Source organism: Halichoeres trimaculatus, unplaced genomic scaffold, assembly GCF_033239565.1.
Source record: "Halichoeres trimaculatus isolate MK-OKI-2021-1 unplaced genomic scaffold, fHalTri1.1 fHalTri1_scaffold_10, whole genome shotgun sequence".
NCBI lineage: Eukaryota > Metazoa > Chordata > Actinopteri > Labriformes > Labridae > Halichoeres > Halichoeres trimaculatus.
In genome coordinates this window covers 30,843,561-30,866,473 of record NW_027437187.1, presented here as the reverse complement: position 1 = coordinate 30,866,473, position 22,913 = coordinate 30,843,561, and the positions used below count along the sequence as shown (strand labels likewise).

Below are 22,913 nucleotides of genomic sequence, written 5' to 3'. Positions count from 1 at the left end.
TAAGCTTATTCAATGAGAAATTGGAGTGAAGCAATGGTTTGTATTCTTTGAGTTTTACATTACATTTTTACGACTTAATGCTTTTAAATAAAAGTCTAATATGCCATTAAAAAAAATTAAAAAGTAATAATAGTAATAAAAATCATCCCCATGGTTGTTTTTCTATACTGAATATTTGAGAAGTATTGTTATGGACAATATTGCAGATACAAATGTTCAAAAGTGGCCATAGTCTTGTACAAGAAATTAAACCTTATTTCAATTAAGCTTATCAAAAAAATCTCAAGACTCATCTGCGAATTATCTCTTCAAATGGAAACTACATGGACAGAATCTTTTTTAATTTATCACATTTTTTTTCCAAGAAAACCCCTGTCTCTTATTTTGAAGGCAAATCTTTACTTTCCGGTACAGCTCTGTTTGAGCTTGTTAACAGTGCAATGACAGTCAGGCTGGTATTGGTTCAAAATAACTCTTATCTGAAAAATATTCATAAATAGCAAAAATCAAACTCTAAACTGAACTGAACAGAACATAAGAGCAAGGTGCGTATCATTTAATTTATCATTATTATTTAAATGAGAAAATTGATTTCAGGAAGAAGCTGTTGCAAAAATGTCTTTATTTGAAAAACAGTATCCAAGTGTCTAACTTTTTTCAGTTTAGATTTTTATAACAGAAAATGAGTCTTACCAGTTCATTGAAAACAAAAATTAAAATAAAATGAAGAGCAGTATACAGTAGAAATAATGTATAAATAAGCCATTTTGTATAATGCGCAAATATGAAGAACTTCACTACATAAGAGAAAAAAAAAGGAGTATATTATCCATGAGAGTGTAGCCACATTGTAGCCATCATCTGTAACCACAGCAGCCTAAACTGGTCATTGTTTTCTCGATTTTAAACTAGATGATCATTACTGGCAGCCTGGTCTTCATTGGATTTAAAATGTATTTTGTTTTATTTTTTGTAACATTCAGACACACTGAACCTTATTGGAGAAAAAAATGAGTCCACCCAGATCCCTGAAACTTTCACCCACAAAAGGAGTGAAGATTTTCAGCTTTATATGGCACTTTTGGATATTGAGGGTTTGGCGTTTTAATGTAATTCACATTAAGGAACATTAACAAACCAAAGGAATGTGTGACTGTTCAGAAGAAACCTCTTGCAGCAGATTCCAGTCGAGTTTTTCTCTAGTGGAGAGAAAAGAAGCTGGTGTGAACTGAATACAAATTATTCTCTCCAGTTGAGCCGAATAGATGAAATGAAAGAGCAGCTTTCAGTCCAGCCACAAAGAAAAGTTCATTCAATCAAAGTTTAAAAACTGATCAGAGTATAAGCAGGCGTCATGCGATCCACATGACTCAGTACAGCAGAGGTTAAAGGTCAGATTAGGTGTGTTGGAGGTCAGATTGCTCCCTGCAGCAGTCGGACTGCAGCCTCTTTGTTGTGTCTCCTCGCCTCCTGCAGGGGAGAGCTCCCCCACCTGGTAAAAAGAGGGAACGACATCACATGCTGTTCCAGATCATACCAGAGACTTCTTCCCTGTGAACTCATCTGAGAGGCTCAGTTCACAGGAGTATAACAAGCAACGTAAAATGATGAAATGTCAAGTGAAACAACATGAGTGGATAAAAGAAGGGTGTAGTGTTGATTTTGGCTTAAAGAAACTGTTCACTGCGAGGCTGGCAAAGGTTTTCTGAGGTGTCTCACCTGTCTTTGAGAGCGGGGTTTGCAGCAGCGTTTTCCAGCAGGAACCGGATGACCTCTGTGTGACCTTCTGCTGCTGCTACATGCAGAGCCGACCTGCCATCGTAGTCCACGGCATTCACATCCACTCCGGACAAAAAGTACCTGTAGATACCACAAAAAAATATACCATGACCAGGTACCTTACACATCTGAAGAGAAGATTTATCACTCTAAAATTGACTCCTGATTCTCTGCATCAGTTTCTCTGCATCAAGCACAGCTTTACTCAGTATTTCACTTCTTAAATACTGAAATTGCCTTCATGTGTTAGCAGTCTATCAAAAAGTTTCAGTGTCTCTGTTATTCTAAAGTCTGACTTTACCTCCTCAGGGCCTGGATGTCTCCTTTGAATGCAGCCAGCAGGACATTCATGATCTGATATCCCTGCAGAGAAAACCAAAAGAACGTTTACTAAATTTAAACTTCTATGACAGATCCGAAAGGTGTCCATCAAATTAAGAAAAAGAAAAAGTCCCACACATGTAAAAGAACATTTCGAAAGAAACTTGTGGAGGTTTCCATGAAATTTTGTTGTGAAAACAAGTAAAAACTTGTGCAGTTTAAGAACGTTTTCAGTAAAGGTTCATTTTCTTAAAAAAAAAAAATAATAATAATAATTTGAATTTTTTTTTAAATACCTCATTTTTTAAGAAACTTAAAAAAAAAAAATAAAGATATATTTATTTATTTATTTATTTATTTATTCATTTATTTATTTGGAAAAATTTGATAACATTTTAAAATAATCACTGAATTTTTTTGGATTTCACATACAATTTAAAATGTTAAACAATTTTTCCTTAATTTATAAAAGTTATAAAAATTTGGGAAAGTTGAAGCATGTGCCCTATTGACGGAGGCTTTACTCCTTGTTGCAGGGGTTGCTGGTTTAACTTCCAACCATGGCAATTTGCTGTCTGTTTTCCCTCCCTACCCCCAACATTTCGTGTCTCGCTTTTCTGTCCCACTGATAAAAAGGGAAAAAAGTACTCAAAATGAATAAATAGATGAATCACTAAAATAAAGATTTTAAAAAATTCAGCACCAACATTTCTCTGAAAGTTCTGATAGTGCAGAGACATAAACTGGAGTTGAGTGAGTATAAAGCAGCAGCTCTTACCTCAGACTCAGCCTTCCACTGTCTGTAGGCCAGAATCTGTCTGAAAGGAGTCCTGATGTCAAAAGTGTGCAGCTGAAACGTTGAGATCAGCTCCTGCAAACACAAACAGATTTAGACCTACGTCATCAGCATTTAAAGTTTTAATGACTTTATAAAACATAAATGAATTCATCTGCTGACAGATGAAACCACCTCACAGTAGTTGTAAGTGTTTGAATGTTTTGTTAAGACCTGACAGAAGTGGACGGCTCTCCATGGGTTTCCACAGGCGTCTAACTCTGGAGAGAACGCCATCAGACCCAAAACACCTGGAACCACAGCCAGCAGGGTGCCGTGACCACTACAGACAGCCGGCACTGACGTCTGCAAAGATAACACTTCGATTTACCACATTAATAAGAATAAACCACATGTATAGTTCCATATCTGCTGCAGGAGGGAGAGTGGACCTTGAAGTGGAAGGTTGTGGAGTAATCCTTCATCCCAGCCACCTGCATCATGGACAGCATGCTCCTTGTTGACACCGGAGACAGGACCTGGTCACCTGACAGAGGACAGAGGCCCCCATTGGCCAACGAGGCGGCCATGGCAGCTCCTGATTCACAGGTGATCTCTGTGGAGGTGCACTGACACAGACACACAGCAGAGACTGTTACTCTAATTTTAGTCAAAACAGTGATCTAACCTTCAACATAATTTCAGATTTTGAATAACTGGGTTTGGAACCTGCAGCATCAGATCCAGAGCAGCATTGATGTCCACTTTCTCTGGGAAACACTGAAGAAAAAAGACAACTAGTCAGGGAGAAAGAGAAGGATTTAGAGTCCAAATCTTATCTGAAATCTGTTTACCTTTTTCTCCTGCAGGTAGAAGGACAGAGCATGGAGTCTGACGCTGTCTTTCCTGCTGCTCTGATAACTACAGATTAAAGGTGACGCCATTGAGTATTTCCTCATAAAGATAAATATCATAAATCCACAAAAAAAAAGCCAGATCAATACCTGGTGCAGTTTAAGTTGGCATGTTCTTTGTTACAGAGCCTCCTGATGACGTTCAGGACCTGTAAACACTCAAAGAAACCCACACATGAATACACCAACTGTTTCAGTGACGCAGAAAGCCATCCTAAAGTCCATCTGCTTCACTCACTGAGTCGTATTTCTCCTCTTCTTCTGCTGAAAGCCTCCCTGACAGCTGGAAACGAGATGGAGAAACAGGAAGTGACATTATCACTGTTCGTCTTTTAACAGGTGCACGAAAGCATGAACACAGCACCCCAATTCACCTGAGGAGATCGAGCTTTTTCGGTGGTGGCTCCCAAATTGTAGAACGATCTACCACTAGAAATTAAAACACTCCCCACCCTACTGACTTTTAAATCGCATCTTAAAACTCATTTTTAATCTTTGGCTTTTAATTCAGCATGAGAATTGTGTGATCTCTATCCTATGGTCTTAACCTCTGTGTTTTTATGGCTCTTATTTGTTTCTATGTGTTATCTTAATTATTTTATTTATTTTATGGATGTTATTATTTGATTTCCACTGTGCAGCACTTTGTTAAACTTTATGTTTTAAAAGTCCCATATTGTGAAAAAATCACTTTTTTAAGTCTTTTAATGAAATTTGTGGGTCTTTGGCTTTCCTCCCAGCCCACAAAATGTGATGTTTAATGTCAAAACCTGTGCTTAGTAGTGCTTGTGAATGTAAAATCCTGACCTAAAACGAGCTGTTTGGATTTTGGGGATTTGCCGATGTCAGCGATTCCCTTTTTTTGACCAATCAGGATTTCTCTCCAGCAGCGGGGAGGGGAATGCTGAAGTTGAAGAGCCATCACTGCTCTGTTTTTGGCTGTAAACAGCCACATAGTTCCATGCTCAAGCTTCCCATCTCGGAAAAGACAAGTCTAAGTGGCTAGAGTTCATTTATTAAGGACATGTGCCAGCTACACTCAGTAAAACTGTGCATGTGTGTGCTAGTCACTTCACGGCCGACTACTTTTCCAACTTTGGACAGTACAACAGAGGGCTAGCCAAGAGACTGGTCCTGAATCCAGGCGCATTACCAACCATCCACCAACAAACTTCAGACCCTGGAAATGTGAGTATTTTAAATGCTGTGTGCTGTGGAGCAGATGTAAGAGATTTTCCTCAGTGTCCCCCCGTCTCTGTGTTGGCTTCAGGATGCTAACTTTAGCTGCAGTTAGCCTGTTGTTGTGGCCTGTAATGTTACGGTAAACAAGCTTGTTTTCTAAATACTGTGCACTCAGAGCTCGTGGCGCTGCTCTCAGTGACGCTGAAGAGTGGGGCGGTATCAGCGGTGGCTCATTTACATATGAAGGCCACGCCCACTAAATCAGAGCGTTCTGAACAGAGGGGCTATGAGAGCCTGGAAACAATGCTGCTGTGCTTGATTTATTGGCTTTTTGGACCAAAACATGTTACTACCATTTCATGAAGACATCAATGATCCATATTAAACTGCAGAAAAGGAGCATAATATGGGACCTTTAAATGTGCTGTGTAAATTAAGTGGATTGGGTTGGATTGGACATTATTGGATGGATGAATGGATGGATGGATGGATGGATGGATGGATGGATGGATGGATGGATGGATGGATGGATGGATGGATGGATGGATGGATGGATTGATGGATTACCTGTAGTAAAGATGTAGTAACGATGGCTCCTGTCTCAGTCAGCGGACTGTGAGGGAGTCCTACGACAGAAGTTAAATGAAAGTTACCGCCCCCTGTTGGTCAGCATCAGAGGTGCAAAAATATTTATAATTTTTACCACTCTTCCAACTTTTTTTCTTTATTTCCATCTGTTTTAATATTCCATGTTTATTTTATGTTTAACTTTTGCTTATCATAGAAGTTTTGATTTGACTTCAGTCATCACTTTTATCACATGAAATATCACTTGAAGATCTGAAATGTGATGTTAGGGAAGTGATATTTTCCAGTAGCTTCAGGAAAATAACTGATATTCAGTAACATTTCATAGCAGGTGAAAAGAGACGGATCCTGGACCTGTTTTGGTCAGCGTGAATGGAGAGTCATGTCTGGAATAACCCTCCATGCCGACGTATCTGTGGACGAGGTCGGAGCCCAGAAGGTCCACTGCCACACCGTACACCAGTGGCCATGACACCTCACCCAGGACCATAGAGCCTGCCCAGTCCCCCAGAGATAACCTGACATGTGAACAGACTGGTTAGGAAAGTGCGTCTGTGAGTTGAACTAGTCCTTTAACATAAGAGTCTGACATACCTCTGTCCATCCACAGTGCAGATTGAAACGCCCCACTTTGTGCTGTCCATGCTCTCCTTCTCTTTCTCCTGAATACATGAATATGCAACAGGTTGTTAGGGACCTCCTGTTAAGACAACCCTCAGCCAATCAGGACATGGTGGTACTGTAATGTTTATGAGGAATTGCAGCTGGACGAACCTGTACAGACGATAGTTGGCGACATCTCGAAAACAGCTTCTGAGTCTCTTCAGTGAAGGTGGAAAAATCTGGAATGACGAATCGCCCTTGAAGAGCTTTTAGGATCAGAGAGACGAATCCTGTAACACACCTGCAGATAATCACAGAACAGGACCAATATCAGAAGAATATTATCAGGACAATAACAAGAAAAGACATTCAGATCAAACCCAAAGTCAGATCCAAAACTGGTCTGATGGATAAACCAGTGTATCATCAGCAAAAGGTCATATATTGATTATTAATTTTTGAATAGTTTGGCTTTTAAATTGAAAACTGATCGATTGTATCAAGAAATATGAAGAGGAAAAGGTTCAAGGAAGATCTCTCTAAAGATTTGACCTGATTGAAAGAGAAGAGATACCTGTGGAAGGTGTTTCTATCTACTGATCCCTCAGCGTCCTGCAGTTTCCTCAGGTGAAAGAAACACTCTCTGAGCCGAGGGTCAGATCTGTGCAGACCAGAGCTCCAGATAGACTGAAAATATAGAAACAACCAGTGGTCTCATGGTAGTGATCTAGTCACACCAGTAAAACAAAAAAAAAACAAAAAACAAAAAAAATTCAAAATCAACTTGTCAAGTTGCTGTGTTAAAATACCTCAAAGAACTGGTTGACGTTTATTCTTCCATCCGAGGCGAAGCTGTCAAACAGAACATCAGCAGCCCTGAAACCACAGAGCGTTTACATCAGCTGTGGTGGTGGTTTTCCCGATTCTTTCAGAGTCATGATGTACAGACTTACGCCCTGCGCTTGGACGGACTCTGATGAGGAGGGAACCAGGGTTGAGGGAGGGGGAAACCTCTGTCCTCCGGCTGGACCACCGCCTGAGGGAGAGGAGGCTTTAAACAGCCGTTACTGGCTGACACGGGAACCACTGCAAATAAAAACACAACAGTTAGCTTCGAGAAATGTGTCTTTATGCTGTAGAGGAATAGGGAAATTAGACCTAATCTGGATAAATCCAAAAGCTTGAGTCGCACCTGCAGGTCCTGGACTGACAAGACTGACAGGCCTTTGGACTGGACTCTGGACTGCAGTCTGGACTGGGCTTTGATTCTGGATCAGGCTCCGAGGAGCTGGACGTGGTGTAGTGTCCTATAAGAAGACATGGAATTAGCACAAGAAGGAACTATTTATCTTTTAGCTAAACTTCTGAACAATGAAAACCCTTGAGTAAGAATAAAAATACCAAAAAGTGCTTTTCAAACAAAAGAACACTAATCTTTAGTTTCTACCATGAACTGATGTCCTGCAAAGATTTTACAAATCAAGCCAGTGAGTGGTGTATGGAGAAGCGATTAAGGTAGTTGTACTACAACCTCTGACCAGCAGGGGGCGGTAAAAATAAGATGAAGGCCACACAACAAAATAAAAACACTGTGGGTGTTTTACCCCCACCAGGGTCCTGTATCTTTGGAATGCACTTGACTCTGAGCAGGAACTTTTCAGGAGAATTATTTATCCAGGAACTAAATTTAGACCCTAGCCTAGAAAGTTCCTGCAGTCAAAAAGTATCTTCAGATTCAAAACAAGTACATTTGGATGCACTTTAAAATTTGTTTTCATGCGTGTTTTAGATCTGTAAATACACGTAACTCTTTAACTATCCTTCCTTTTAAATCTTCAACCTTCACTTTTTAAATGCAAGGATGAAGTCTATTTAACTTTGAGTGAGGTCCCAGGAGTGTCAGCGTGTTTTACTGAGTCAGGCCCGTGTATAGGAAAATGAAAGACTTGTGTTCAGGGAGGTGGAGAAAGACACAGAAACAATAACACCAGTGAGACGTGTTGAGGCAGGTCCACCTGGTTCTCAGCGCTCCTCTGCTGGCTCTCGCCTGTCATCCCTCCATCATCTGAAGGAGGAGGAGAGAAACTTCAGTGAACACAGCATGTCTCAGTCTGCCAGCTGATGAAGGATCAGCAGTTGTGTGACTTTCTTTAAACACAGTGAAAATCTAGACCATGGTGTCATGTTAGTCTGAAAACAAACCTATGAACACCCCAAGGTTTTAAACAAAACAAAACAAAACAAAAAAAATAAGTTTAATATCTGCTTAAAGGAGACATTTTAGTTCTTTGTACACCATCGTCTTCACTTTTGCTCCTAAATTCTAAATGTAATCACCTTTCTGAACCCCTTTTTGAGTTAAAAAAAAGCGAAAGTTTTACAATCAGTGCATCTAAACCCAGAGAAACAAAGCTGTTGCAGACTGCATATTTGAGTAAACACAGAGAAATGAAAATAGAAGTAGTTTGAATGCAGACCAGTAGTTTGTGATTTTGAGGTTTGTTTTCTAAAGATCAGTCTGAGCACTCAGAGAAAAATAAAGATAGAAAATAGATCCAGAGGAAGAGTCAAAGCCAGCCAATCAGCAGTTCTGTGGTTATGAGTGGGCGGTAACTTAATTTAGACACCAGCAGGCTCCACCCGCTAAAGGATGCTTTACACACCACTAATCACAGGGTGTTTCACTCGCACACACACACCTTTCATGTCAGGCTCTTTATTGGGCTCCAGCAGCTTGTTGCCGTCCAGACCTCCGTAACGTTTCCTCCATTTTCGTCTGAGAGAAGGAGTTCTCTGGAAACTGCAACACAAGAAAGAAGTTACAGAAAAACATAAAACAAAAATGAGTTGGTTTCAGATTTTTAAAATAAGACTGACTGAACTCTGCAGAGGATTTTCAACTCAGTTACTTCACTTTAACATCTGAGAAGCAAAACAAAAGAAAACTGTGTGGAGCCTGAAATCCACAAAAACAATGCCGTCATTTTCATAATTGACTAAAATAATGTTTACCATTTTTTACCCATAAGTGTAGTGTGAAAGTAGAGTAACACTCTGTAATCAGCGGTTCACTTTGGGCTGTTTATAACAACGAGACAGCCTCAAAACTGGAAAAGTAAACCCTGTGCAAAAATGTCTAAAATCTGCATTCTCTCTTATGACCAGCTGGGGGCGATACCTCAGATCAGTCTAATTGTGTTCTCCTACTCAGCTGACTTTTTGGCTTAATAAACATCATACATTATACAAATTATGGTCCCATTTCGAGTCCTATTTAGAGAGTGGGCTTTTATCAGTTCCAATTCTAGTCTAATGCCCATCAGAGGGCCCATCTGCTAGCATACTTCATAAAATCTTTGGATGTGAGAATACAGACTGAGAGAGGCAGCTAGTGTAACTTGGTAGGAAGACAGGAAAAAAGAGGAGACACAGGAGGAACAGTTTGCTAAACTTATCAGGAATACTTCTGTTTCAAAGACTTGAAAGAGTAGAAAACAGCAATGTTAGCTAATATTTGAGAATATAAACACAGGGTAACAGCTTGCTAATGTTAGCGTATTAATCGAATAAGAGGAAAAAGTAAGGAGCCTCTGAAGTCCCAAAAGGTTTGTTTACATTTACACTTACATTATGGACACTAAAAACAAATGTGAGGACTAGATATCATTAATAAAAGCACTCTTAACATTTCCTCACTGATATATCTCCTTTTACCTGCCATGTTAAAAAAGTTGTGTTAAGTAATTTTCTATAATTTAAAATATCAACAAACGAAAATGTGCAACATTCAAATGTAGAGAAAGCTACAAGCAGCCAGTTACATAATGGTACAAAAATTTAATTTGACACAAGTCTAATCTGATCAAGAAAAGAAAAGCCAATTTTGGAGTTTTAGGATAGTACCCGGGGTGGCCAATTAGACACTAAGGGGGGCCATGAATGTAACCCTTGGCCCTGATGCTCTGCACACACCCTTGCAACCAGCATTTAAGCTCAAAGTTTATCAAGATAAAATGTTAAGTTGAAAATAATTCTTGCTTTACATAAATGTATGACAATGACAGAACAGCTATTGGTGATTTTTTAAATGTAAAATCCTGAATAAATTAACATCCAAACTGTAGGGCTGCTACTTTAAATTCAGTATTCTGGAGTTCATAAATACCTGTGTCTCAAGCTACCTACAACAGACAGTTTGCTGAACAGGGACCACCACATCTGAGCTCAGGTCACAGGTTTAGCCAGCAGGTCTTTGTTTCTGTCTTCTAAAAACTTTGCCACGTCTCAGCCTGTCCCTCACCATCACAGCAGGAATGTACGGCTGGAGAGTTTCCAGGGTTATTGAGGGCAGCAACATGGAAAAATCTGAGCATTGTTCAGGAACAGACGGAGTAAAACCATGAACAGAAGTGACTCAGTGTTTGCTAAATGTGTCTCACCCCAGGTACGAGCCGTCCTCTGCCTCCTGGCTCTGACTGCTCTCCATCGAAGCGTTCAGGTGTGCTGCTCCAGTGATTCTCCCAGAGGTGCTTTCATGTAAAACAAGGTGGTTAGGGAAGCAGCTTGTTCTCTCAGTGAGTATGTCTGCAGGCTATAAACTTTCTTTAATGAATGGGATGGTTCAGAGAGGAGGGGAAACCAGTCACAGCTGCAGACACTCCCCTCTGCCACAGCTACCACACACAATCAAACGACAGCTAAAACTGCAGGGAGCACGGAGTCAGGTCGTGGAAAGATGCCAATTACACAAACAGTTCAAAACACAAGAAAAACCATTTGCAAAGGATGAAAAATACAGATACAAAACTGAAGATTTAACCAAATATGACATCAGAATCATTGTTTTTGAACATGCCAAGTGATGAATGACAGATTTTGAGAGATTAGTAATAAAAAAGTTTAACTCAGTTCATGTTCTCTGAGGAGAATTTTCTGTCTATGTATGGATTACATTATTTATAACATTTTAACTTACAGGGTATAAAAGGAAAATTTATGAAACAAGGAATTTTTTGATGTAAAATATCTTCAATTCAGGAATTCAGGGTTTGAAACTCCTTGAAATAAGACATTATTCACCATATATTACCTTTGAATAAACATATCTTTCTGTAATTTTCCTCAATAATAAAGGAGCTAGTTCTTCATTATTTAATATCAATACTGCTTAACAATAGCTTTGGATTATTTAGATACATATCAATAGCTGTAGCAACTAGAGTCTGGCTGGTCAAGAGCTACAGGTCATGTCAGTTGTCAATTTGTTCAAATAAGCATAATAACAATAGGACAGGAGAGATTTTTTTTTTCTTTTTTTTTTTTCTTTTTCTGTAAATTTATAACTTTAAATGACTTAGACATTTTTACAATGATTCCTTAGTTTATGTTTATTGTTTATCATTATTATCTTTATTTTGCATTATGATTATATGTGCCACCACCTTTGTTTGTTAGAAACGTTAACTTCCTGTCTTGTCCAGGACACTTTTGGAAAAAAAAAAAAAAAAAAAAAAAAAAAAAAAAAGCCTTGTTAATATCAATTAGCGTTTGTCTTAATTGAATAAAGCTTGAGTAGAAATGAAAAAAAAAAAGAAGTATAAGTCAAATATTTTCTGCTCTGTCCGGTCTAAGAAAACAGGACACAATTGAAACACTGATGTTCTACTCTGGTACAGTAGATGGCGACATACACCTGTTATGTAGTTTGTAGTCTGCTGTTAAAACCTATGAAGAAAAAAAAAGTAAACAGAAGACTGTCAGAAGCTAGCAGTTAGCAGCGGATGTTTCCCCGATCAGGTTTAACTGTTTTTGGCCTGTTTATAAGAGCTTCTGGCTCTTTTAACACTGTAACGTTAAACCGTTTACCTGACGTCACCACCTCGGTGCTCAATCAACGGTTGGCCGTTCCTCCCCCCTGGAACGGACCCCCTCCTGTGGCCGGTGCTCGCGCTGTAACTGTCAGGAGCCTCTCCAGAAACAGACAGATGCCCAAAAGGGAGAAAGAGGTCAGTTATTACCAGAGGTGGACAGAGTGTTTAAAATTGGTACTCAATTATATTCTTCTCGAAATCTACTTAAGAGAATTAATTACGAGGATGAACGAAGGATGTTTTATTAAGATGTCAGTAGCAGGCTTTCAAATTTATTTGACGAGATGTTGCTACCAGAGTGACGTCATGGTACTGCTCAATTGCTGATGGATTTTTTTCTCTGTAGAGATAAGTGTACTATGGCGCCTCATGTTCAAACTTTACTTTATCACATCACTGCCATTAGTAGCACAAGAAAACATATTCATATGAGAAACTCATTCAATCAGGTAGTTGAAAGAAAGACAAATGTCAGTTCAAATATTTATTGAAAGATTTTAAATAATAAAACCTGCTAAATCGACAAAATAAAAATATACACAAATAAACAATAGTCACACATGAAATGTATTTCCCAATGAAAGCAATATGTGCGCCCAACTGAAACCGTATACTGTCCATGTGTATCTGGGTAGTGCAGCAACTTGGTGTAAAAAAATCAGCCCATATTCTCTGTGAAAGCTCCTATATGTTTTATGGTACATGCAGCATACAAACAGAAAATCACTACTCATCATCATCACAGTTTTTTTTTAACTTGATCAAAAATACAAACACTTTGATATAGTAGTTAGTAAGTTATACTACATTACCTACTATGAAAATTACCAGTGAAGGTGAATGAATTATTTTTATGATTAATAGACCAATCCAAAAACAAACTGACCTGAAGGAAAATGATCAGACATTTCCTATTGAAAGTTTTTAAGACAGGATCATGCTCTGTAACTTTGATGTCTTTAGACTCCAGCTAACCCTCTTCTGTGCTAAACAGGTGAAAGGTCAGCGAGCTGCTGCTGCAGCAGCTCAGGCAGAGACATCTTCTCCGGTAGCTCGAGACAAAAGTGGAGCTGTCACCATAACAGTGCACGCAAAGCCCGGATCCAAACACAGCAGCATCACAGGTCGCTGTCACATTCTGTAAATCATACACAACACGTGTCAAAACAACCTGAACTCTTCAAAGTCTGAACCACTTCTTTTTTCTTCTCCTGCAGATGTTTCAGCAGAGGCAGTGGGAGTCTCGATAGCAGCTCCTCCATTGGATGGAGAGGCAAACGCTGAGCTCATTCGCTACCTTGCTGAAGTGCTGGAATTGAAGAAAAGTCACGTCTCTCTTGAAAAGGTTGTTGAAACAACTGGATAACTGGTTTTTCTCTATTACGGATCAAGTACACCCTGACGATTTCAGGAGGGGAGGGGAAATTATTTACACTTATATGACAAGAAAAAAAGGCCTTCTCTGTTTCTGATCTCTTCCCTCCTGTCTTTTTTAGGGCTCCCGCTCAAGAGACAAACTAATCAGAGTAGACTCCTCTCTCAGTCCAGAGGAGGTGCTGAGGAAGCTCAGACAGGCTGCAGGCTGACTGAAGGATGGAGGATGATGAAATGCTCTGGGTTTGAAGAGGAGGTGGATGTCTTCTTTTTGCCTTTTTAACTGTGGACTAGGCATGACATCTGGAGTAACCCAAACTGATGTCATTTATGTTTGGACAAAAGAGCTCATACTTTGGGAAAACATCTTAAATCCTCAGGGTTTAATATGAATAGAAAGGTGAAATGAGGCTGAAAATGTGCACATTTGTATGCAACCAGTGGGTGGCGCTGTTGGGCTGTTTTCTAACTGCAAGGAGTATGTGCATTTGTGGAGTTGATGGAAACTGAGGACATGCCATGTCTGCAATGGAAAATAAAGCAGAGATTTACAAGACCATAGCTATTAGTGTTTTACATTAATCATATTTTTTAAAAAAGGGTTTATTATGAAATGTTTGACCTGCATGTCCTACCTTTTACAGTTTTTCACGTTTTTTAGGTACTGAAAAGGCTGTTACGAAACAGAGAAAGGTGGAAAAAATCCTCAGACTGTCAGAGTTTACATCAGAACATGTCAAAATTTAAAATGTGATAGGAATAAAATTATTGGACCAGGCTTCAGGGCACTTTACATTTCAAAGAAATCTCAAAGTGCTACAGATAAAAGCTTAAAAGTTAGTAAAACAAGGTAAAAATCAGACCAGTTTAGTAAAAACATGAATAAATCATGTCAAAGAAAGGAGGTTTCATACATGTCTCAATAAATATCTTGAAATGTAAAATGACCTTACAAATGATAAGACTTTAATAATAAGACATTTTGTCAACCAGTCGTTATTTTTGTAGTGTATGAAAAAAGATTATCACAAGAGACTCTATAAAACAGCAGGTCTCAACTGTACTCTGTTCAGATTATTTACAAAGACCCAACATCGAGATAAGATTCACTCTTATCCATCTTAATCCTCATGAGCAGATTAGCCAACATGATCTGCTGAGACTATGTTGAGATTGGAAAGAGGGATAGAGAAGATGAAGGAGGAGAGAGATGGATAGAGACAAACATTAACTCATATAAACTTTGAATTTCAAAAATCTATCCTCAGACTTTGGAGGATCTGCAAGAGCCCTGAAGAGGAAATTAAACATCCCAGATGGCGGTTGCTTGAATTTAGAGGAGTCAGTTAAAATATCGTTTCATGGACTTCTTTTTATGTCTGTGATGTGGTTCTTGTTTACTTTTGAACCAGCTGAAAGACATTTCCCAAACAAGTGCTCTCATGACTCCAGGTCCTCTGCCAGGCTCCCATGTAACCCACCAGCACTCACAGAGTCCTGATTGTGAGCGCCACCTGTCAGCAAGTCTCTGAAGCTGAGGAAGATAAAGCTCATTAGCATCCGTCGTCAGCTGCAGAATCAGAGGATGGGTGTGAATTAGTGGAGCGTTAATGAGCAGAGTTTCTTTGAGTCAAACAAGACGCTTCAAAGAGACAGTGTGTCGTAGCATCAGCATACGAGCTGACATCAAAGCTGGGGCCCATAATGAATCTCTATCCAACATCACAGCGTCAAACTCCGGTTTCATTTCCAACTCTACCAGCAAAGTTTCTTCTTTCACGGACTGTCCAGAAAAAGTGAAGTTTGTTTCTACTCTGACTGACAACATTATATAAGAATTACCACAGAGAGGCAACTTTCTGCTGCTAGCTGAGGTCAATTTTCATGATGATCCTGGATCAGCAGCTTTACGTCTGCAGCCGAGTCCCTCTGAAGCTCCTGTCAGACTGAAGGACGCTCAGACGACGAGTTAAGCTCTGCTGGCTGGACAAATATTGTCGCTCCTAAATTTCAGGGATTCAGAAACGTAAATCCTCGCCTCCGTGTTGGGCCCAGGATGATCTCCTCATGGTCAGTTTGGGGAGATGCCAGAAAAGTCTGACCAGAGAGAGTAATGGGTTTAATTCTGTAAAGAAAAGTAAATAAAACAAACCTTTATTTTTACATTTCTTAAGTAAATTGTAACATTTACAGTCTTTATCTCTTGAGGCATATTTATTCATAGCTGTTATGTTGTTTATTTTGTCAGTTGTGTGCATCATCCTGGTTGTTTATGTCTCTGTGGTTGTCTTGTGCCTCACTTTTAGCAGAAAAAGCAAGAAAATGTGTGTTTGGTAGATCATTCTTCCCAGCAATGAATCTTATACTTTTGGAAAGTCTGTTTATTTCACTTTTCACTTCATTTGTTTGGGACATGCATTTTGTTAGGCTAACATCATAATTGCCTACGTCAAAGAAATGTAAAGGGGCTGTGAGGAATTTTAAAGTTGTCTCCCCTCTAGATATATGCCTGATTGCAATCTCCACATTAAAACGAGATTATCAGCACCAATATATGTTGTGTCAAAACATCACTCGTTCAGGTTGAGTAGAACGGGATTGATCTACAGGACGGTTAAGTCTCCATGACAACACAAGTTGGTGTTGTGCCATAAAGCGATTAATGGCGGAGCGCACTTAAAAGTTGAATCGCTCGGTTTCTCCGGTCTGCAGCAGTTCCCCTCTGTAAGAAACTGACATAACACACAAATAGATGTGCTAGTATGTCCGTGTTAACAGATTGAACTATGTGACACATTCGCCAAGCAAATATGGTCAATTCTGTCAAATTAAAATGCACGAGAGTGGGTGGAAAGCAGTTGTAACCTATCTAATTTTACTCAGTCGAACAAAATGAGACCACTTTAAAGTACAGTAAGCATCAGCGGCAAAACAGGGGCCTGGATCACTTTTTGACAAACAAAATGGTCAGTAGGATTTGGTAAACTGGGCGCGCTCTGCAGCCGTTTAATCAGTTTCTGGCAGTCAGCCACTTTATGGCACACCACCTGACAAAGTTTAGAAGTGAGAAGAAAGGTCTAGTTTTCTCTGCTTAAAAACGATTTTTTTGATTATTTTTGTGGTGTAGTGGAGCCTAATTGTCATCTACTTAACTACTGTACGTACGAACTGACAGTTGACTTGTTGTCACGTTAGCCTACGGATACGTCGTAGCACCAGGCTACTAGCGCTGCATATAGCCGGCTACTGACGTACGGTACAAACTCACGTTTGTTTTCAAGTTTCAAACAACAGTGCTACGCAACTTTACTGACAAAGACCTTACCTTAAGTTGACTTAAACCAAGAAAATTAGTTCCAAAACAAAACACACGCCTGGTTAAAAGCCAAATCAGTACGGTAGTATGCGTGAGAACTCCACGCCAGTAGGGGGCGAGGCAGTCCAACGAAAACAGATCCTCATTTTAGCACGTTTGAATAAAGTAAATAAGTTAACAATAAAGATAGAAATGTAAAAAATAATAGTATATGATGTTAATTAAAAAAAATAAGATAAACATTTAAAAAAAATTCTTCTTGTCTAAAAAATGCTGTAAGGCAAACAGTTTGCTGGGTGAGCAAGTATGGGGGTTAGACCATGAGTTTGACCCGTGAAGAATTCGCCAAATCTTCTATGCCAATGCCAACAGCTGAAACAGCTTCTCCCACAAACTACTCAGGCTCATGTTTAATAATTGTCAAGCTGTCAGTATGTCTTGTTTCTTCAGACCTTTATCATCCAATCCAGCAAACATAAAACAAGAGTTCATGGCAGAATAATGTTCGGCATTGGAAGAGAATATCTGCCAATTTTTTCATGAGTGCGACCCTCATACTCAGGTCTGTTCTCATCCCACAAATGCATGTACCTCACAAATGTGGCACCAATTAAAAGAGAAACAAACAGGCTTTCAACAGCTCAAGATTTACTGTCAGGAAACATTGTGATCTTAAAGAAATAGCATAAACTGCCTTACTTGTTGTGTTAAGTTCATCACTTCTTGGTTGTTCTGCATTCTCCATTTACTGTCTGTTGTTTTGTTTCTTGTGGCTGTTCTTTTGTGTGTTTTTGTAATAATCACACAAGTCATTGTACTTTATATGTACGATGCTTGTGGCTTCAGGTCTGAATATTAAAGAAACGATAGTGGCCTTACACAGAATAAATGAGTCCTCCGAGGAAGAACAGCCCGGAGCCTGACAGAGGATCAAAGACCAACAGAAGAAGAAAATGAAGGAAGAGGACATGATCAAAAGATGCAGAGCTGCATCCTGCTTGAATACCAGCATCTTTAATCCTCACTCTCTGAATAAAGAGTCAGCAGTGTGTTTTGGTGGCTTGTTTGTGGGTGTGTTTCTTTATGTTGTTCTTAAAGAGACTGTCAAAAAACAAATCATGTCCTGCAGCCAAGCATAACAAGTCGACGGGTCTTAAACCTCCTACTTGACTTCACTCAGGAGGTTTATTTATAGTCCATCTCCTCAAATGTCCTTCTCGCCCTCTGAAAGCTGACATACCACACAGTTTTAATGCTGAGACCATTTTCCTTGTTTGCTCTCGACTCTGTGCGTGCCCAGCAGCGGCTCTCCGTGTCAGCACAGTGATCTTATTCTCACAGTAATGCCGCCCTGACAACAGGGGGATTTGGATGCCGTGGCTCTGACTCTGCGGGCCGGATGTTTACCCATAACAATCAGCTCAGTGTGTGGTCGTAAATAAATAAATAAGTCAGGGATCATCACAAAGTTGGACCATAAAAACAACTGATATCAACAAAAATTTGTCATCTTCAAAGCAGGGTCTTAGAAATACACCTGGAGAAGAAGGACAGAAAAACTGTCAAAAATTTGTTTACTGAAATACATAAATACAACCATAAGAGAAAGGAAAGAAAAAAAGCTTGATTCTGATGTTTTTAACACAGCGGCAGGAAGCAGGAAGACATTGCAGCAGTTTGACTTCATTGTGGGACAAAACTAACAAACTAACAAAGAAAAAATGAGGACAAATCTTTCATTAAAAGAATTCCCTGTCCATTTTGGGCTCACGAGTCTGACTTTATGGCTTAGAAATCTTTGGAACCAAACTTTCATAATACAACCTCCCACATGGGATAAAAAAAAGAGAGTTATGTAATGGTTTAGCCTGAAATGACCTTAAACTCCACGTTTGTTTGTTTACCATCAGAGGGATGGAGGATTTCAGGACACATCTCGTGTGTGTCAGAAGGGTTTAAGTTAAGTTTATGTGAAGGTTGGAGACATTAAAACCTTCATCCCTCCACTCTAATGTGAAAATATAAATAGAAGCGCTGCAAGGGGGGAAATGTAGCCGTGTGTTATTTCCTCTTCAGCTCTTTAAAGTTAAATGTAAGCAAGGAAATTGGAAAACGCTGCGTCCGTCACCCACCAGTCGTGGCATCAGATGGATTCATTTCAGCAATTTGTTCTTTGAATATCTGCTTGTTGTGATACAGGAGGGACATTTATCTGAGTAAATCACTTCATCTATATTCAATCTGCTTTGTTTTTCCTTCTGATCAATGTCATTACAAACAGGAAGACTCAGAGCGATCAGTGATAAACTCTGTATTGACCTGAATATAAGCTCTGTCTGTGAAGCTGTCAGATAGTTTATCCTGTTTCCTGCCTGACTTTTAACTTTTAGCACTTTATATTTAAACAGCACTTTAAAAATAAACCATTACAAACAAATTCCTGCATTTAAAAAATTATTATATTTATCATGATTTAAAACCTTAGTTTTTTTTGTTTGTTTGTTTGTTTTTTTGGGGGGGAGAAGGGAATAACAAAGTGATGGAGAAATTAATTACTATGTGTCTTTTAAATCAAATGACTAACTCAATTTAAATTTTCAAGAAAATGAACATGGTGACATTAACCATTATAATAACAGATAACCATATTTGATAAACATTTATTTGGCCATGATCTGGATTTTAAAGTTTGATTTATTTCCCATCTGTTAACATGAAGGAGGCACCGTTTATAAACCATACTGCAGCCAGCCATCAGGGGGAGCTCTAAACATTTTGGTTTCACATTTGGGGAGTGGGAATAACAAAGAGGCAGATGGGTTCTAGAGCTCCCCCTACCGACTGGCTGCAGTATTTCATTAAGCCTGCCTCCTCCATGGTAACAGATGGGACATGAGTAAAACTAAAAAATCAAACATAAAATAATCCCTTTTTTTTTTAAGAATAACTGCTAAACAAAAATACAGAAGTATGCTGTGAAAACATAAAAGTGCTTAATAAACAAACAGCTGGTGCCACTATCTCTTCTTTACCCATTTCGCTTTACAGCTTTAAATAAATGTCCCTAAATTAATTGAGTTCAAAGCGTTGCAGACTTTCAGCTCTCAGAAGTTTCTGTGTGAAGTTTGGTGTTTGTGGAGGATTTCAGAGAGCCTCCCAGCAGCTGTGCTCTCTGTGATGCCGCTGACGCCTGTTTACATCCAGAAATCTCTTGTTCAGCTTTATTGTGCAGATATGAGCACGCAGAGGAGGCTGATAGTGAATCAGCAGGTTGGGTCACGACAGAGTCCTGTGACACACACTCAGGCACACTTTAAACACTGCTGCACACACATCTACATCTCCTTTTATATATTAATTTGAGATGTTCCATCCACCATCCAGGCCATGCTTGTGTAGAAATTCTGTCATTGCATGAGAAAGATGCAAAGATTGCATCATTAAGAAAAGATGGGATGCAGGTCTATGAGAGTGAATTTCATTCAATGACATCAGAATACTCAAAAGTCTTTGACAAGTGTGCAAATGTTTAAAATAACACTGTAAAAAAGACTACTTTAAAAATGTTGAGTTAAGTTTTGTAATGTTTGCCATGGCTGAGCTAAGCTGAGCTGAGACAACTGAGGAGCTGCCAAAAGACACTAATACCCTACGGTAGCATGTTGCTATCTTGTGCGCACAAGATTTCTTGTAAATTAGAATCCTATGAGACTTTTCTTTTGCCCTAAAGGGACTTGGAATTTTAGGATAATACATTTTTCACAAAATATAGTAATTTATGTCCACAAGATTGTTTTATTACAAGTTAATTTATTGTGCATGAGTAATACCTTGAGCACACAATTTGAAAAAAATAAAACTTTTTTTTAACAACTTAAGGGGTCCCATAGATTGTAAATTACATTGTTGTTGAAATCTTGGAGACATATTATTGGTGTAGTTGTTTTAGGTAGGAAAAAAGTTTTGAAATAACTAAAATATTACTTGGACCAACAGTAATTCTAACAGTAGAATAAAAGCAAAAAGCTGTGAAGCAACATTAGTTTTTTTCTAGTGTATATTTTGACTGAATGCATCTCAGGTCTGTACAAGGTACTTATTCAGTTTTAATGTCTGTTCGCTTTGGATATATTTACATTGCATTAATTGTGTTAGGGTAAAACAGATTATTATGAAATGTTGCATTGATAAGCAGTACACACTAATTTATCAATATATTAAAACTTGTTTATTTTAAACAACAATCAACTTTTTATTCCCAAAAGTACTTGTTATGAGTCACCCATCAGTCTGAGATCATTAGCAGCCCGTTACGTCATAGCCGTGACGCTGATTAGAGGCAGTAAGGGGAGGGGCTGGCCATCCAAAAATCTCCGCGCGGCACCGGCCAGCGCGTGACCATCAACTGGAGGAACCAGGGAACAGCTCGCGGACAGCTGAACTTCATCCTTCCCAGTTTTCAGGTAACATGTGGGCACGAGCGGTGGTGTGCGCGGCGCTGCTGTCCGCACTCTGTCCGACAGGGAGGACGGAAGCCGAGAGGGACGAGAGAGACGTTCAGGACTATCAATACGCTAACTCCAACAGACTGGTGAGTAGTGAGACGGTATTAAGGCTGATGAAAGTTAAATGTTCAACCAAAGTCGAATTCGTTTTCTTCGTTTTTTTTTTTTTTAATCTCTGGGGGTTCGTTAAAGTTTATGAAAAGTTTTATAATTTAAAGATTTTTTTTCAATATATTTATCTTACATTAAGACCATTCCTCCTCCACATCTGTGTTTCTCTCTGTTTCATATGTTTCTTTTGTTATTATTATTTATTTTAACTTTTTTTCTTTACAAAGTTTCGATGTACAAGTGAATACTGTATATTTTGGTTTGAGCTAACAATCAGACAAATCTTGATTTTTCTCATTTAAAATCTTGATATTCTTTATTTTCACCCAAATTTTTGATAAACTAATTTTTGACTAAACAATGACAAACTAAGTGATAAAATACAGCATATAAATAGAAAAAAATGCTGTTGTTATTTTGACTGAAGTCTTCAGACAACAATTAGTGAATTAATTAAACCAACAAGATTAAGTATATTAGCCCTCTGTGATAAGATGACTGGTGTGGGTAAATAAAATTATCTTTTGTGTGTGTGTGTGTGTGTGTGTGTGTGTGTGTGTGTGTGTGTGTGTGTGTGTGTTCAGCTCGGTGCTCTTCATGAAGTGCTGGAGAGGCTGCAGACGAAGAGGATAAGTCCGTGGGAGAAGAAGTATGGACAGGTCCCCTCCGTGAGTCTGACACTATGATATGTTTTGAGTGTATTATGAACATAGGCAAATTAAATGGAGTATGTTATGCCAGACACAAGTAACTCACACAGTATAAAGTCCTGTTAACTCACTGTCATCAATGTAACATTGTAACCAGTCTGTTATTTCTTTATAAAGACCATCACAACAGTAGTATAATAGATGAATATAATGTGAAGATAATAAACATAGTATCAGGTATATTAAAGTGGCATAATGAACAGCATAGCAGCCTTGTTTAAGGATAAAACTCACAATATGAAATGCCTCAGTTCAGACCTCTTTAAAGAGTGTATTTTACGTGTATATTGACTGTTTATTTGTGGTGTTTTCTGCTCACAGTGTGACCTCGGGGAACACTGTGCCATCAGGAAAGGAGCTCGTATCGGAAAGATGTGCGACTGCCCACGAGGAGCTTTCTGCAATTTCTTCCTGTTGAAGTGCTTATGAGCCAGTCAGATTACAGCAAGAGTATATTTTAACATGTGTATTTTCCAAACATATAGAGATAAATCTATAATGGTGTAAATCAGAGTGAAGTCTCTGTGTGAGGACAAACTTTGAGTCCAGGTGTGGGTGTCACATTAAAGCTGTTCTATGTCGCTTTTCAACAAGTCTCTTCTGTGTTTTACTGCTTTCATCAACATTTAAGCTCATTATTTTTCATGCTAATTTCAGTATTTTTGTAAAGTACTTGAGAATTAGATGATGGTATTCATGCATATTACACAAGTTGGTCATTTGATGAGCTGCATTTAAGTGCTGTTAAACCTTTAAAACCATCCCCTAAAACTTTATATAGGCTACTCAACAGACTAATGAGGACAACCAGTAGATGTTAGCTGGTCAATTTTCCTCAGTAACAGTATAGTTTTTCATAGCACTG

General features: G+C 38.8%; 3 protein-coding genes across 3 annotated transcripts; 2 read left to right on the top strand and 1 right to left on the bottom strand.

The window, feature by feature from the left end:
* Positions 1–829: 829 nt before the first annotated feature.
* Positions 830–12,128, bottom strand: glsl (glutaminase like). The gene is made up of 22 exons (XM_074676835.1): positions 12,028–12,128; positions 10,602–10,691; positions 8,862–8,962; positions 8,178–8,227; positions 7,355–7,469; positions 7,116–7,248; positions 6,972–7,038; positions 6,737–6,849; positions 6,334–6,463; positions 6,154–6,221; positions 5,914–6,077; positions 5,539–5,597; positions 4,028–4,072; positions 3,880–3,938; positions 3,730–3,796; positions 3,605–3,655; positions 3,328–3,504; positions 3,110–3,241; positions 2,879–2,971; positions 2,081–2,142; positions 1,720–1,860; positions 830–1,492 (listed from the first exon to the last, which is right to left on the bottom strand). Exons 2-22 carry the CDS (start codon positions 10,646–10,648, stop codon positions 1,414–1,416), a joined length of 1,953 nt encoding a protein of 650 aa, XP_074532936.1. The 5' UTR covers positions 10,649–10,691; positions 12,028–12,128; the 3' UTR covers positions 830–1,413.
* cunh15orf40 (chromosome unknown C15orf40 homolog) lies at positions 11,897–14,275 on the top strand. Its single transcript, XM_074676836.1, has 4 exons — positions 11,897–12,167; positions 13,027–13,156; positions 13,250–13,377; positions 13,529–14,275. Exons 1-4 carry the CDS (start codon positions 11,943–11,945, stop codon positions 13,616–13,618), a joined length of 573 nt encoding a protein of 190 aa, XP_074532937.1. The 5' UTR covers positions 11,897–11,942; the 3' UTR covers positions 13,619–14,275.
* A 6,834-nt stretch (positions 14,276–21,109) lies between these two features.
* Positions 21,110–22,615, top strand: cart2 (cocaine- and amphetamine-regulated transcript 2). The gene is made up of 3 exons (XM_074678507.1): positions 21,110–21,313; positions 21,923–22,006; positions 22,370–22,615. Exons 1-3 carry the CDS (start codon positions 21,191–21,193, stop codon positions 22,475–22,477), a joined length of 315 nt encoding a protein of 104 aa, XP_074534608.1. The 5' UTR covers positions 21,110–21,190; the 3' UTR covers positions 22,478–22,615.
* Positions 22,616–22,913: the final 298 nt, after the last annotated feature.

What these genes read in the sequence shown, in the direction of transcription:
- glsl (XM_074676835.1), bottom strand. Translation starts at nt 10,648, where the DNA reads ATGGAGAGCAGTCAGAGCCAGGAGGCAGAGGACGGCTCGTACCTGGG. An exon ending in CCACAACCTTCCACTTCAAG is followed by an intron (nt 3,242 to 3,327) that starts GTCCACTCTCCC and finishes TTATCTTTGCAG; the next exon opens with ACGTCAGTGCCGGCTGTCTG. An exon ending in GAGCCGTCCACTTCTGTCAG is followed by an intron (nt 2,972 to 3,109) that starts GTCTTAACAAAA and finishes TTGTGTTTGCAG; the next exon opens with GAGCTGATCTCAACGTTTCA.
- cunh15orf40 (XM_074676836.1), top strand. Translation starts at nt 11,943, where the DNA reads ATGTTTCCCCGATCAGGTTTAACTGTTTTTGGCCTGTTTATAAGAGCT. An exon ending in TGCCCAAAAGGGAGAAAGAG is followed by an intron (nt 12,168 to 13,026) that starts GTCAGTTATTAC and finishes TGTGCTAAACAG; the next exon opens with GTGAAAGGTCAGCGAGCTGC. An exon ending in CAAACACAGCAGCATCACAG is followed by an intron (nt 13,157 to 13,249) that starts GTCGCTGTCACA and finishes CTTCTCCTGCAG; the next exon opens with ATGTTTCAGCAGAGGCAGTG.
- cart2 (XM_074678507.1), top strand. Translation starts at nt 21,191, where the DNA reads ATGTGGGCACGAGCGGTGGTGTGCGCGGCGCTGCTGTCCGCACTCTGT. An exon ending in ACGCTAACTCCAACAGACTG is followed by an intron (nt 21,314 to 21,922) that starts GTGAGTAGTGAG and finishes GTGTGTGTTCAG; the next exon opens with CTCGGTGCTCTTCATGAAGT. An exon ending in AGTATGGACAGGTCCCCTCC is followed by an intron (nt 22,007 to 22,369) that starts GTGAGTCTGACA and finishes TTCTGCTCACAG; the next exon opens with TGTGACCTCGGGGAACACTG.